The sequence below is a fragment of the Rhinopithecus roxellana genome, chromosome 14, assembly GCF_007565055.1.
Source record: "Rhinopithecus roxellana isolate Shanxi Qingling chromosome 14, ASM756505v1, whole genome shotgun sequence".
In the NCBI taxonomy this organism is placed as follows: Eukaryota; Metazoa; Chordata; class Mammalia; order Primates; family Cercopithecidae; genus Rhinopithecus; species Rhinopithecus roxellana.
The window spans coordinates 19,274,691-19,289,559 of NC_044562.1; the positions used below are offsets into that span (position 1 = coordinate 19,274,691).

Below are 14,869 nucleotides of genomic sequence, written 5' to 3' on the forward strand. Positions count from 1 at the left end.
GTGTGGTGTGGGAAATAAACTAAATAATAGGCCAGGGGCAGTACCTCATGCCTGTAATCCCAACACTTTGGAAGGCCAAGGCGGGCAGATCACTTGAGGCCAGGAGTTCAAGACCAGCCTGGCCAACATGGTGAAGCCCCGTCTCTACTAAAAATACAAAAAAAAAAAAAAAAAAATTGGCCAAGTGTGGTGGCACATGCCTGTAATCCCAGCTCCTCAGCAGGCTAAGGTATGAGAATAGTTTTAACCCAGGAGGCACAGGTTGCTGTGAGCCAAGATTTCGCCACTGCACTCCAGCCTGGTTGACCAAGTAAGACTCTGTCTCAATAAAAATAATGATAATAAAGCCTCCTGTGTGAAACTAGAAAAGAAAAAAACATAAATAGATAAGTAAACATTAAAAAAACAAAGACTAAGGAAATCAATAACATTCATTTACTCTTTAATAATCACTTGCTCTTTTTTTTTTTTTGAGACAGAGTTTTGCTCTTGTTGCCCAGGCTGGAGTGTGATGGCACAATCTCGGCTCACTGCAACCTCCACCTCCTGGGTTCAAGCAATTCTCCCGCCTCTGTCTCCCAGGTAGCTGGGATTACAGGCATGCACCACCATGCCCAGCTAATTTTGTATTTTCAGTAGAGACGGGGTTTCTCCATGTTGGTCAGGCTGGTCTCAAACTCCCGACCTCAGGTGATCCGCCCGCCTCGGCCTCCCAAAGTGCTGGGATTACAGGCATGAGCCACAGCACCCGGCCTTATAATCATTTACTCTTTTAACCCTGTTCAAATTCATAAAATAGCATAAACCACACATATATGTAGAGACTAAGAAGCAAATCTAGAGTACAGTTAGGTTGTCATTCCCCCGTGAAGAGGTTAATATTGGCTGCCAGGTACCACAATCTGCATATCCATTATGCAAAATATATTCCCAGCCACAATTTCCTTTATCAACAGGTAGTGTGATTCACACAGATGAGTAATTACTTGTACAATTGCATTTTAAATAAACTGAATCTCCAGTTTGACATTCTTTTTTTTTTTTTTTTTGAGATGGAGTCTCGCTCTGTCACCCAGGTTGGAGTGCAGTGGCCGGATCTCAGCTCATTGCAAGCTCTGCCTCCCGGGTTTACGCCATTCTCCTGCCTCAGCCTCCCGAGTAGCTGGGACTACAGGCGCCCGCCACCTCGCCGGGCTAGTTTTTTGTATTTTTTAGTAGAGACGGGGTTTCACCGGGTTAGCCAGGATGGTCTCCATCTCCTGACCTCGTGATCGGCCCGTCTCGGCCTCCCAAAGTGCTGGGATTACAGGCTTGAGCCACCGCGCCCAGCCCAGTTTGACATTCTTTTTGAGTACAGAGCTACAATGAATGTGTTAGCATAAGAGTTAAAAGTTAGCTTGGAATTCTGGCTTTTCTTTTTTCATTGCTATTGTCTGTGTGACTTTGGGCAAGTTATTTAACCTACTTACACCTCAGTTTCCTTATCTGCAAAATGGGTATAATGAAGAGCTTAGTTTACATGGTTGTTGAAACCACTAAATGACATAATTTGTATAAAGCACTAAGCAAAGTGCTCAGTAAATGTTAGCTAATAGGTAAATGTGATTATATATATATATATACACGCACACACATATAAAAAAACATGTAAGTTTAAGTATGTATCTTTTGATAGGAGGAGAAAGTGAACATAATAACCTACTGTCCATATAAATCCCAAGTTGCTTCTTGTAATATATATCTATACACATACACACATAAAGCACTTCTGTATCCTCTGAAGCATAGTTTAAAAACCATTGATTGAAGGACCTGATAACAGTTCTTTTTTTCCCTCATTATACATAATACATTTTTAGTATTTCTATTTTAGTCATAATTGATGATGGTAAATATTTGTGGAGTCAAATGTGATGTTCTGATACATGTATATATTGTACAATGATTGAATAAGGCTAATTGACATATCCATCACCTCACATACTTGTGATGAGAACATTGAAAATCTACATTTAGCAATTTGAAAAATATACATTATTACTAAGTACAGTCACCATATTGTGCAATAGATCACTAGAACATATTCCTCTGATGAAAACGGTTCTTTAAAAGTGTCAGATGTTGGCCAGGAGCGGTGGCTCACACCTGTAATCCCAGCACTTTGAGAGTCCAAAGCAGGTGAATCGCATGAGCCAAGGTGTTTGAGACCAGCTTGGGCAACATGGTGAAACCACGTGTCTACAAAAAATACAAAAAATAGCCACACGCGGTGATAGTCCCAGCTACTTGGGAGACTGAGATGGGATGATCATCTGAGCCTGCGGAGTTCGAGGATGCCATGAGCTGTGATTGCACCACTGCATTCCAGCCTGGGCAACAGAGTGAGTCCCTGTCTCAAAGAAAAAAAAAAGTCAGATATTTTCCCTGAGTACATTAGAAACTCTTCCCTATAATCGTCCAATGAATAGGGCTAGCACTGGGGTTTTTGTGTTATAGGTGAGGAAATAAACACTCCTTTTGCTGAGACTAAGGAGCCAGGTTGGGGTCTCTGGACACATAGTGCAATCAGGGGAGGCTTAAGACGGCAGAGATCCTCAGAGAAGCCATTCATTCTCCCAGCAACTTGCTAAGCACATGCTATCTGTTCTGGGCAGTCCTGGGCATACCAGTGGTGAAAATACATTGTCTTGCCTGCCTGAAGCTTATATTTTTCTGATGTGAGAATGCGGCTCCATTTTGTTATTGGAGGAACTTGTGCCGCAAAGCCTGTTGGGAAAAATGGCGGGCTAGAAACCTGCTTGGCTGGAGGGTCTTTCTGCCGCTTATCCCTGGGAGCTGCTTTTTAAATAATCACTGTTACAGCTTTGTCAGAAATAAAAAAGCGTAAATAGATGCTAATTAAGGAAATGCAAGTGATCTTTGCTGCAAATTCTGGATATGGCCACTGACGTTGCCCTGTGTCTTTTCTTCCCCTGTTGGCCTGTGCAGGCCTGGGCAGCGGGATGGCCTACCTGCCAGCGGTGGTCATGGTGGGCAGGTATTTCCAGAAGAGACGCGCCCTCGCCCAGGGCCTCAGCACCACGGGAACCGGATTCGGTACGTTCCTGATGACTGTGCTGCTGAAGTACCTGTGCGCAGAGTACGGCTGGAGGAATGCCATGCTGATCCAAGGTGCCGTTTCCTTAAACCTGTGTGTGTGTGGGGCGCTCATGAGGCCCCTCTCTCCTGGGAGAAACCCAAACGACCCAGGAGAGAAAGATCTGCGCGTCCTGCCGGCGCACTCCACGGAATCTGTGAAGTCAGCTGGACAGCAGGGAAGAACAGAAGAGAAGGATGGTGGGCCCGGGAACGAGGAGACCCTCGGCGACCTGCAAGCCCAGGAGTGCCCCGATCGGGCCGGGCACAGGAAGAACATGTGGGCTCTCCGGATTCTGAAGACGGTCAGCTGGCTCACCATGAGAGTCAGGAAGGGCTTCGAGGACTGGTACTCTGGCTACTTTGGGACAGCCTCTCTATTTACAAATCGAATGTTTGTAGCCTTTATTTTCTGGGCTTTGTTTGCATACAGCAGCTTTGTCATCCCCTTCATTCACCTCCCAGAAATAGTCAATTTGTATAACTTATCGGAGCAAAACGACATTTTCCCTCTGACGTCAATTATAGCAATAGTTCACATCTTCGGAAAAGTGATCCTGGGCGTCATAGCTGACTTACCTTGCATCAGTGTTTGGAACGTCTTCCTGTTGGCCAACTTCACCCTTGTCCTCAGTATTTTTATTCTGCCGTTGATGCACACGTACGCTGGCCTGGCGGTCATCTGCGCACTGATAGGGTTTTCCAGTGGTTATTTCTCCCTAATGCCCGTAGTGACTGAAGACTTGGTTGGCATCGAACACCTGGCCAATGCCTACGGCATCATCATCTGTGCTAATGGCATCTCTGCGTTGCTGGGACCACCTTTTGCAGGTAAACTCTGTGAGGTTTTAAGAGCTCAGAGTGCATGTAGATACGGTGTGTTATGTTATAAAGTCCAAGATAAGAAGGTTTCCATTTGTGCACATGTTCTTTTTATCTTCCCATTCCTGCCCCCTAATTTCTCATTTATACATTTGAGCAAGTTAAAGGCTATTCTTTTCCTTTCTTTTTTCTTTCTTTCTTTCTTTTTTTTTTGAGTCGGAGTCTCGTTCTATCACCCCAACTGGAGTGCAGTGGTGTGATCTCAGCTCACTGCAACCTCTGCCTCCCAGGTTCAAGAGATTCACCTGCCTCAGCCTCCCAAGTAGCTGGAATTACAGGTGCAGACCACCACGCCCGGCTAATTTTTTATGTTTTTGGTAGAGATGGGGTTTCACCATGTTGGCCAGGCTGGCCTCGAACTTCTGACCTCGAGTGATCCACCCGCCTCAGCCTCCCAAAGTGCTGGGATTACAGGCATGAGCCACTGTGCCCGGCCAAGGCCATTCTTTTATGTAGAATGTAGATGAAATGTAGATGAACTTTTGATCCTATCCACATGATAAGGCAGTCAGGCTGGTAGAGTGAGGAAATAAAGTGGATGGGTTGATGGAATACTGCCGGGCTCCTTACCCATTTGAAGAAGGTGGCCTCTGGGCAGTTCCAGCTGATTTCTGTCACCAAGAAATACTCAGAATTGTTGCCAGATCTTCTGGGTATTGTTTCTCCCCAAAGGGAAGTTAAGAATCTGTACTGTTAGGTAGCACTAACAGATTTCTAAAACACCATGTGGCAGGTGCAACAGAACACATCCATGGACTCAATCCAGCCCTACATTCGCTTCCTATTGTTGCTGTAATAAGTTGCCAGAAACTTATGGTGACTTAAAACAATACAGATTGGCCAGACGTGGTAGCTCACACCTGTAATTCCAGTACTTTGGGAGGCCGAGGCAGGAGGATCACTTGAGCCCAGGAGTTCCAGACCAGCCTGGCCAATACAGTGAGACCCCATCTCCACACAGACACACACACATGCATGCATACACACAAGCGCACACACACACACACAAATACAGATTTATTATCTTACTGTTCTGGATGTCAGCAGAGCTGAATCCCTTCTTGAGGCTTTAGGGGGGAATTTGTTTCCTTGTCTTTTCCAGCATCTGGAGGCCACTTTCATTCTTTGGCATGTACCCTCTTGCTCCATCTTCTAAGCCAGCAGTGTAACGTCTTCCCACCTCTCTCTGATTCGGACTTCCTGCCACCTCCTTTCACCCTTTATTTTTGAGACAGAGTCTCCCTCTGTCACCCAAGCTGGAGTGCAGTGGCATGATCTCAGCTCACTGCAACCTCCACCTTCTGGGTTTAAGCAAGTCTCCTGCCTCAGCCTCCTGAGTAGTTGGGATTACAGGCGTGTGCCACCACGCCTAGCTAAATTTTTTTGTATTTTTAGTAGAGATGGGGTTTCACCATATTGGCCAGGCTAGTCTCGAACTCCTGACCTTGCGATCCCTCCTGCCTCGGCCCCCTGAAGTGCTGGGATTACAGGCGTGAGCCACCATGCCCGGCCACCTCCTTTCACTTATAAGGGTGCCTATGATTACACTGGGCTCACCTGGGGAGATGATCCAGGATCATCTCCCCAGCCCGGGGGTCCTAAATTAATCACACCTGCAATGCCCCTTTTGCCCTAATTAGGTCACATATTCATGGGGTCGAGAAATTAGGGATAGGAGCATTCTGCCTACCACAGGCCTGAAGGCCACTAGCTGGCAACATCTAGGATACGATCTCTGTCATGTATTCCCTTCATTTACAAGAGGCAAATTCACCAGAGAACTTGCTATTCGGGCATACCAGAAGCCTTGGGCATCAGGGAATCTTGTGTCTGGGCCAGTGCCTTTGTGGAAAGGCAAGTCAGGTTTGGGCGGGTAGACTCATGCCCCAAGACACCAGCTGCTGGGTGAAGATAACAAGGTCTATCTTCTGTCCAAGAACTGGAGATAGGAGTCTGCATAGCATGGCAAAGGCTGGGGCAGAATGCCAATACAAAGGTGCTCTCTGGTGGTGGCCCTCAGCCAGTCAGCCAGGGCTGGTAGTGATTGTCAGAGCTGCTAGAGGTTTTGTGCAGAGCCTCGAGCTAACCCAGTGGAGCCTCACCTGTTCAGATGTCCCCTCCCCCAGCCACCCCCAAGCACCCTCCTGTCTGGGCCCTACAGGCTCTTTATTCTCATATCCTCTGGCAGGAGTATCTCTCCCCAGTGGGTGAAGGAATCCCATGGGTACAGGACAAAGCCCTCCCTGCCCCTTTTTTCCCAGTCTTTCTATAAGTCATAAAGTCACCTCCTCCCTTAAGACCCTCACTGGCAGAGAGCTTGTGCCAACAAACACGCTTTTAAATCCCCTTGAAATCTAAAGTTCAAGAAATCATAGATTTTTGCCTATGCAGCAGACAACACCGGCAGTCGGCTGACTGAAGGTTTAAGGTACAAGAGTCCCCTTAGGAATCCCCAGGGCTACATATAGGGCTCCTCCTGGAGCAAGCTGCTCCTGGCGTCTGCCTATGCACAGAGATGCAGATGCAGCATTTTTAAGTGAAAATGGCTACAGCAACGGAGCAAACTATATTGGCAGTTGAAAGGTCTAAAATTGCTCACTGATCTCATTATGTAAAATTCTCTGTCAGGTCAGAATGCATTTGATTATAATGTCCTGACAATAATGGTTTAAGCATATTTCTGTCACATAACCAGAAATATAGAGTTCAGGGACTGGAGGATGTTGGGGCAATGTCTCAGAGATCCTCTTGGCCCTTTCCTCATGTTAACTGCCTCATGGTGACATAATGGTTGCTGTATCTCCAGCCACTGCATCATCATTTATAGCAGGGAGAAAGAAGGGGGGAAAGGCTCAGTCCCATCAGAATTCCACTTACATCTGATTGGCCAGAACTATATCACACAGCTAGTTCAAGCTTCAAGGGGAGCTGTGAATGGAGTATTTTGCTTTCCAGCCTCTGCACTAGAGGAAGGAAAGGAGAAAAGAATTGGGATTGGCAGTTCAATCAGTCAGCCAATGGTGCCTGCTAGAGATGTTAAATATCCATTGGAGGTATGGGGACCTAGTAGTTGCTCCTCTGCCCTCTTATTGGAGGTCCTTCAGATACATTGTATGTATAAATGGACTCTGTCACTGATGGTTCTTTGCATGATCCAGGGGTACTTTCTTCTAATGGGCAGGCTCGGGTTGTTTTGTCTTGATCCATCAGATTTCAGTGGTAGCGTCCCAACACAACTGTGAGGTGTGGCCTGAGTAACTCTCGAGATCAGTGTTAGTCAAAGCACCAGAGTTTGCCAGGATAGTTTCCTTATCCCATCCCTGTGGTCCTGTGCTGTCCATTCATCTGCATTCTAGTGAGCTTTCTTGAGTGGAAGAGAGAGGAATGACAAGTAGGGGACAGGGAGTTACACCCAACCCTCAGTCATCAGGTCTTATCTCTTGACTGCTTCGAGGTTCCTCCCTAGGAATGGGATCCACCATGGATGACAGAAATCGTTGTGTTAATGGTTGGGAGCCTTCTGTGATGCGTATCATATGGTGCTATGGAAACCCCAAAATCAACATTCGGATGTGCCTGTCTAGGCCAGCAAGCTAAAGGGGACTTTCTTTATTTGCATTTGTTGGTTTCTTCATCTTCCATTGAATTCATGCACTAAGGAATGATGAACAACATTCGTTGGCTACCTGCATGATGTTTCATTATTAACTTTCCAGACCAAGGAGCCAACATTGCAATGAGATGCAAGCCACCATTTATGTGCACTGTAGGCTCAGAGTGACTGGCAATATGAGTGACTAAATGACCACATTATACTCTTGCTAGAAATTCGAAGTGCACTAGAAATTATTGCTTAGCTGGGTTTGCTGCAAGGAAAATTACTGTTCACATTTCCTTTTTTTAAAAAAAAAAGTTTCAAGAATGTACAGAGATATTGAACAGACATTTCAACCATGTCATTCAGCAGCATGGACTTCTTGATCTAATTTATTTATAATATTGTTGGGCGTTTTGTTCAATGCCTTTAAAGATATAATATAGGCCGGGTGCGGTGGCTCATGCCTGTAATCCCAGCACTTTGAGAGGCTGAGGTGGGCGGATCACCTGAGGTCAGGAGTTGGAGACAGCCTGGCCAACATGGTGAAACCTCATCTCTACAAAAATACAAAAATTAGGCACCTGTAATCCCAGCTATGTGAGAGGCTGAGGCAGTAGAATTGCTTGAACCTGGGAGACGGAGGTTACAGTGAGTCAAGATCACACCACTACACTCCAGCCCGGATGTCAAGAGCAAGACTCTGTCTCAAAATAAAAATAAAATAAAATACTAAATTATGTAATAGTAGTACATGCTTTCCTAGATGTTTCAGTGTATAATATGGGAAAACCTCAGCCATCAGATTTGACTGACCAATATTCCACACACATCTCTTCCAGTCACATAACATCTAACACCTTAATAATTTGCAATGTTTTCCACCAAAAGCTGGGGCCCTTATTTAATTAATAAGAAAAACAGCATTACTTATTTGACAGACTCAAATGAAAAGAAAATGTACTTTAATAGGGAACCAGATTTTACTTTGAAGCTATAGGTTTGAATTGGTGCTTGGATGAGGGTTGCCAAGAATCCTGGGTTGCCAAGAATCCCAGGTTCCAAATCCAGGAACTGAGGTCAGACCTCCAGGAGGGGTGGTGAAGGATGCATGAGAAAGGCAGCTTGGGGGAACTGTCTTCTCTCTGAAAAAGTTGTGTCAACATGTGCTGAGGGTCAAAGCTCCTGGTAGAGTCCTGTCTCTCTTGACCTGCTTTACATCTGACTGGGTTTGAATTCAAACTAGCAGAAATATTAAAACAGGCACCAAAGGGAGATGGCAGGATCCAGAGTTATTTATAAATAAATCCTAAAGGTAGATTGGAGAAAACCTATGGGATTAACTTAACACGAAAGTTAGGACTACTCCTACAGTTTGTGCTATGTTAAATTGTTCAGTAAAGTTGGGTGTGCTTTTTTAAAAAAAAAAAACTGACATGAGTTACATTTGAAGCTTGGGCATGTGGAGATGCTTTTACAAATGTTTATATTTTTAGAGGAAAAAGGACCATTAAAAATAATAATAATAATGAATTTGGCCAGGTGCGGTGGCTCACGCCTGTAATCCCAGCACTTTGGGAGGCTGAGGTGGGTGGATTACCTGAGGTCAGGAGTTTGAGATCAGCCTTGCCAACATGGGGAAACCCTGTCTCTACTAAAAATACAAAAATTAGCCAGGCGTGGTGGCACATGCCTGTAATCCCAGCTACTCAGGAGGCTGAGGCAGGAGAATTCTTCAGCCCAGGGGGTGGAGGCTGCAGTCAGCCAAGATTGTGCCACTGTACTCCAGCCTGGGTGACAGAGTGAGACTATGTCCTAAATAATAATAATAATATAATAATAATAATAATAATAATAATAATAATAATAATAATTCCACCCGGAAGGGGGAACAGGACATGTTCAAAGAGCCAAGAGAAATGTGTTTGAGATGCTAACAAATTCAGCATGGCTTGTGCTGGTGAGCAGGGGAGAAAGCTAGGCAGGGGCCACATCACAGAACCTGGAGCTTATAATCAACCACTTCCACCAAAAAGCAAATAAATAGTCTGAATGAAATACAGCTTAATTTTCCAGCCAGGTAGGATTTTGTCCCATTTCTGAGGTCCATGTTAAGCAGCAATAATAGTTCGACTTGTTTCAGCCATTTGCAACAAAGCGTTCAGGTGTTTGTTACTTAGAGTCATCATTCCTGCTCTCAATCACTTGATCATGTGGAAAGCGAGGATTTAGCCGTTAAAATGACCTGGTCAACTTTCATATGGAGATAAGTGGACTATGGGAACCTCATTTGTATTTACTGATTTTTTTAAAATTGTAGATTACAGTTATTCCCATCACGTACTCTGTTGATACAGATCACGCTGCATTATCTGCAAGTGAATTGCTCATTTTGTCCTAATTCACAATTGTCCACAGTTGCCAACTGGTAACACTGAGTAGAAGTTGGGTGTGTTTTTGTTTGTAGGTCAGTGTCAATTGCCTTTCCATTCAATTCTGAAGCTGAAGCATTACTTTTGGATTATGTTTAATCTTTTTTGTCCCTCTTGTCTCCAATTATAGATTAAGAAAAGATGATAGAGCATTTTACGGAGCCACTTCTAAAGAGTCAGATTTTCTTTTCATTTCTATTTTTTACATAAAATAACAAATTCAGAAACTTGGTTTCCTTTTAAAGTAGATCCAAAATTCATACCTTTTAACTTGTTGCTTTTGTAAAAAAGCATGATAAATTTGTATGCTATTGTTTGTTTTTCTTTACGAATGCCTTGACTGATCCCTGTAAATAGATAATCCAGGCATAGTCATCACACACTAGATACAATAAACAAAGAGATACAGATAACAACCAGGAAGTCGGAAGGACTGGTTTACACCTTTCCTAGTTGCTTTTTTGTGGCTATTTCTTGATAGGAGAAGTTTAAGTTGCATTTATGCACTCGTTTGCCAATTAGTTTTTTTAAAGATGTTTCTGAAAAGTGGCCACGGAATACTATGTTTGATCATAAAATCTTATTTTTTTTATTTCATTTTATTTTTTGAGACGGAGTCTTGCTCTGTTGCCCAGGCTGGAGTGCACGATCTCGGCTCCTCTGCAACCTCTGCCTCCTGGATTCAAAAGTTCTCATGCCTCAGCCTCCTGGGCAGCTGGGATTACAGACATGTACCACCACACCCAGCTAATTTTTGTATTTTTTAGAGATGGGGGTTTTGCCATGTTGGCCAGGCTGGTCTCGAACTCCTGGCTTCATGTGATCTGCCCGCCTTGATCTCCCAAAGTGCTGGGATTACAGGTGTGAGTCACTGAGCCTGGCCATTAAATCATTTATATTTTAAGTCTTTGCTAATGTGCTTACTAAAAGGGAAAAAAATGGCATTTTTACCATAAATAAAACTCTTGTGTGTAGCTCAATCCACTCAGTTTGCGTAGTTGACTATGTGGGAACCATGACTTGTGACCCATTCTTAGAATTAATCACTGAAATATAGGAAACAGATTTCATAGATTCTGAGACACGTTTTTCTCATATTTCACGTCTGAAATTAGAATGCCTTTTACAAAGTCCTGAGGAAATACTGAGTCATATTTGAATTCACAAGAATATTTATTTTTTACTGATATATAACATAATGGCACATCAGTGTCTTAGAATTCATGAAATATAGTGGTATTTTACAGAATGTCTAATAAGATGATTATATTAAACTGTTAAATTATACTATTAAATTATTATTTGAAAATAACATAATTTAGTCAGCATCTATGGCAGTATCTTTGGCAACTTAGAGTTTTATAAATGTAAATATTAAAGTTTTGTGACTATAAATGTGAATTTTATAACACCTGAAGATTTTGATTCTTTCTAGAACAGATGTATACCCTCAAATACTTCAGAATGAATGAAAGTTCAAATGTCTTCTGCCCAGCCTCTTTTCATACACACTGAAAACTTTCGAATCATTTTTGTAGGTTTTAGAAAAATTTGTGTTTGCACTTGTGAAAAAAGAAAATCATTGGATTCGCTTTTCACTACTGGCCTTGTGAGGGCCTTCGAGTGAACCAGAAGTTTCTCCCCATGAGTCAGCCGGGAATTGCTTCAAATGCCTTCCAAAGCAACCAAATGGCGTTATGAATGCAGCCCTCCCCAGGCCCGGGGAACACTGGTGTATAGCACACCCTTAAAAATTGCTAAATGAGAACCAAAAAATATAAAAAACAACAACAAAAAAGGAAAAGAAATGGATAAATGAAACATTTTATTGGTATGAAATGACATATACATTCTTTTAGAAACATTTATAGCAGCAATAAATGCCTGCTTTATAGTCTCGACTTTTATTGTATCAACTCCATGACAGTGACTATATTCTTTTTTGTTTTGTAGGGTGGATCTATGACATCACGCAAAAATACGATTTTTCCTTCTACATATGTGGTTTGCTTTACATGATAGGAATACTCTTTTTACTTATTCAGCCGTGCATTCGAATTATAGAACAATCCAGAAGAAAATACATGGATGGTGCACATGTTTAGTATCATGTAATGTTCCGTGTAGGTTTCGTTGTAATACTCATGCCTACCTCGCATGGTTGCTGTGAGGCACCTATGACAGGACGTGGGAAAGCATTTTGTACAGTAACTGGCACTGTCATTTGTAAATGCCATTGTCACAGCCTCATTTGTAAGCAGCACTGCCTCTCTGTTTGGGGAGATGTAATGCTGGAAGGTATTAAGGACTACATACATTCTAGAGATGACAGTGTTGTTCAAAGACAGCCTAGTAAATAATTGGTAGAAATACCCTTATCAAAATCATTCTCTTGTCATCTACTGGAACTAGGTTTTTAAATACAGCTTTGAAAACAAACACAGGGAATAAAAGCTTTTCAACTCAACCACTTCTTTGTAAGACAAAACCGAAGTATCTGTGTGCTTCCAGAAAGCTTCCAGATAAATGGGTTTCAAGCACAAGAATATGACTAGATTTCAGAAAGTAATTATTACAGGGAGCTATTGATCTACTCAAATCAAACAAAGGCAAGTTCTAATTCCACAGGTAATACAAGTTAGTACAATTAAAGAAATACAGCTTGTATTTTTATGAGGGAATTCTGCAGCTAGGGATCGGGCTTCATAAATCCTCCTCTAAAAGAAGACATTTGCCATTAATCCTAATTCACTGTTATCCAGTTATAAATGGAATCTTGAGACAAAACCTTAACAAAGAAATAACACTAATGATTTCCTTAGCAGAAGCCGGATTTGTACGCACAACATGAAATAAAGGGCTACAATTCAATCACTTTTATTCATATCATTGGCCTCTTAGATGATAAACATGATCTGGGGCCTGTAATATTTTTTTCTGAGTTTCTTCTGCCCAAAAAATGTAATATAGAACTAATTGCTAACTGACAAATAAAGTTAATAGTTAAATCATCTCCAAGGAATGTTGCTAATCCAAAATATAACACTATCAATTTGTGAGGGTAATAAATGGAATGCCCTTAGTGTAGACGTCTGTGCCACACCTGACATTGGAGTAGTGATAACAAATAGCCCATCTCTAGACTCTCATGTTGTTATATAGACTGTTCATTTGCCTGAGGGTGGCACAGTTTTAAAAATAGTTCTCTTGATTGATTTCATACAGAAGATGACTGTGATCCATGACATCTAATAATGCCCTTTCTTTATCTGAGATGTCTATTTTTCTAAGCCAAACGTTTTTCAGACTGTAGAATGTTCTTCCCAGATCGTTTGAAATTTCTGACTGCCTTAGTTGTTTACAGATAGTTTAAATCTATTTAAATTTCTACTCACAATTTGATCATCACACCCACACAAATCCTTGAATATCATTGCCAGTGTCTTAGGTCAAATTTATCTCAAGTGAATACAGCCCATTCTCAATTATCCTTGACAATTAGAGGCAGGAATGCTACTAGGAATTGGAAGCAAACAATGTCACCCCAAGCGTAATTGTAGCCAGCAGTTTCAGTTATACTCAACCATACCCTTCTGAGCTGTTAACAAGTCAGTCATTCAATGGACAAGTTCTCTTTTTGTTCCATCTCCATTATTTCCTGCTCTAATGTCTAGTGGGAGGGGTCGTATCATGAAAGGACCACCAAAATAATAAAAGGCAGCTAATGGAAAGGAGAAACAAAACATGGTTAATATATACACTCAATATTACCTCCAATGACTCGGGAATTGCCTGCACCTTCTTATAGACAACAGATTGCATGTCATATTCCATTTGGTTCAACACAACAACCTATGTGTTATCATTACAGCTTTGGCTGCTGTTAAAGAATCCAGCTCTCTATTTTGATAAAGACAGTCTTAAAGCTGAGGCAATGCTCCCTCCTCTATCTCTCTCTATGTAATTTGCCATAGAATTAGGATGATTAGATTGAAACACATGTTATATGTTTTAAAAACTACATTGCTTCATTACTTTCATTTTCCGACAACATCAAATTAACAAGAGGCAGTGTTAAATATTTTAAATGGTGCTATAGCCAATGTATTTGGATGCTTGCACTGCTGGTTGTGTATCATCAATATAAACTTTTTATCCAATGACTCGACTTTAATTACATCTAAGTTAGACTTGCTCACGTTCAGTTTGTACAGTTGTGTGTTGACTTACTATGTTTTTGAAAGTGGCGACTTCTACCAAATGAGTAGAAGTTCCCATTGTCAAAAAAAAAGAGACCTGCTTGCAGTATTCATGTTGACAACAGAGTAAAAGAGAATATTGTAAAGAATTACTGCAAATATTTCCTGTTTGTTATTTGCCGTTCTTTGAAGATATTATAAAAGGTTAATTGTATATTTATATCATGTGCTTCATCATTTTCCCCTCATGTATCCAAGTAATTTTTATTTACATACAACTAAATAAATGTTGTCCTCTTTGAAGATGGTCAGTGAGTTTTTGTATAACATTTCTATTTTGTTGGCCTCGCAGAGAATACTCCTAAAATGTAGGTGGTAATTATTTGTTTCATTCTTTCCCCTGAAAAACTATTTCTCTAGGTGTGTTCACAAACCACGTGGACAGAATCACTTAGAATGATTGTGAAAAGTGCTGAGTCTAAGTATTAAATTTAAAATGCACACATATTGGAATCCAGCAATTGCATTTCTAACATCATTTTCTACATATGAACACAGACTAATATGTAAGGATTTTTTGTTTATCATTTGTTATATAAAAGACTGGGCTGGGTGCAGGCGGTTCA

The 14,869-nt window shown here is 41.8% G+C and overlaps 1 protein-coding gene across 1 annotated transcript in view; it reads left to right on the plus strand.

The window, feature by feature from the left end:
- The window catches only part of SLC16A14 (solute carrier family 16 member 14), a 36,208-nt gene extending 21,650 nt beyond the window's left edge, over nucleotides 1–14,558 (plus strand). The window contains exons 4-5 of the mRNA XM_010370760.2: nucleotides 2,989–3,966; nucleotides 11,998–14,558. Of these exons, the coding sequence (XP_010369062.1) occupies nucleotides 2,989–3,966; nucleotides 11,998–12,149 (1,130 nt within the window). The 3' untranslated portion in view covers nucleotides 12,150–14,558. The remainder of the gene's footprint in view (nucleotides 1–2,988; nucleotides 3,967–11,997) is intronic.
- The last annotated feature ends 311 nt before the right edge of the window (nucleotides 14,559–14,869 follow it).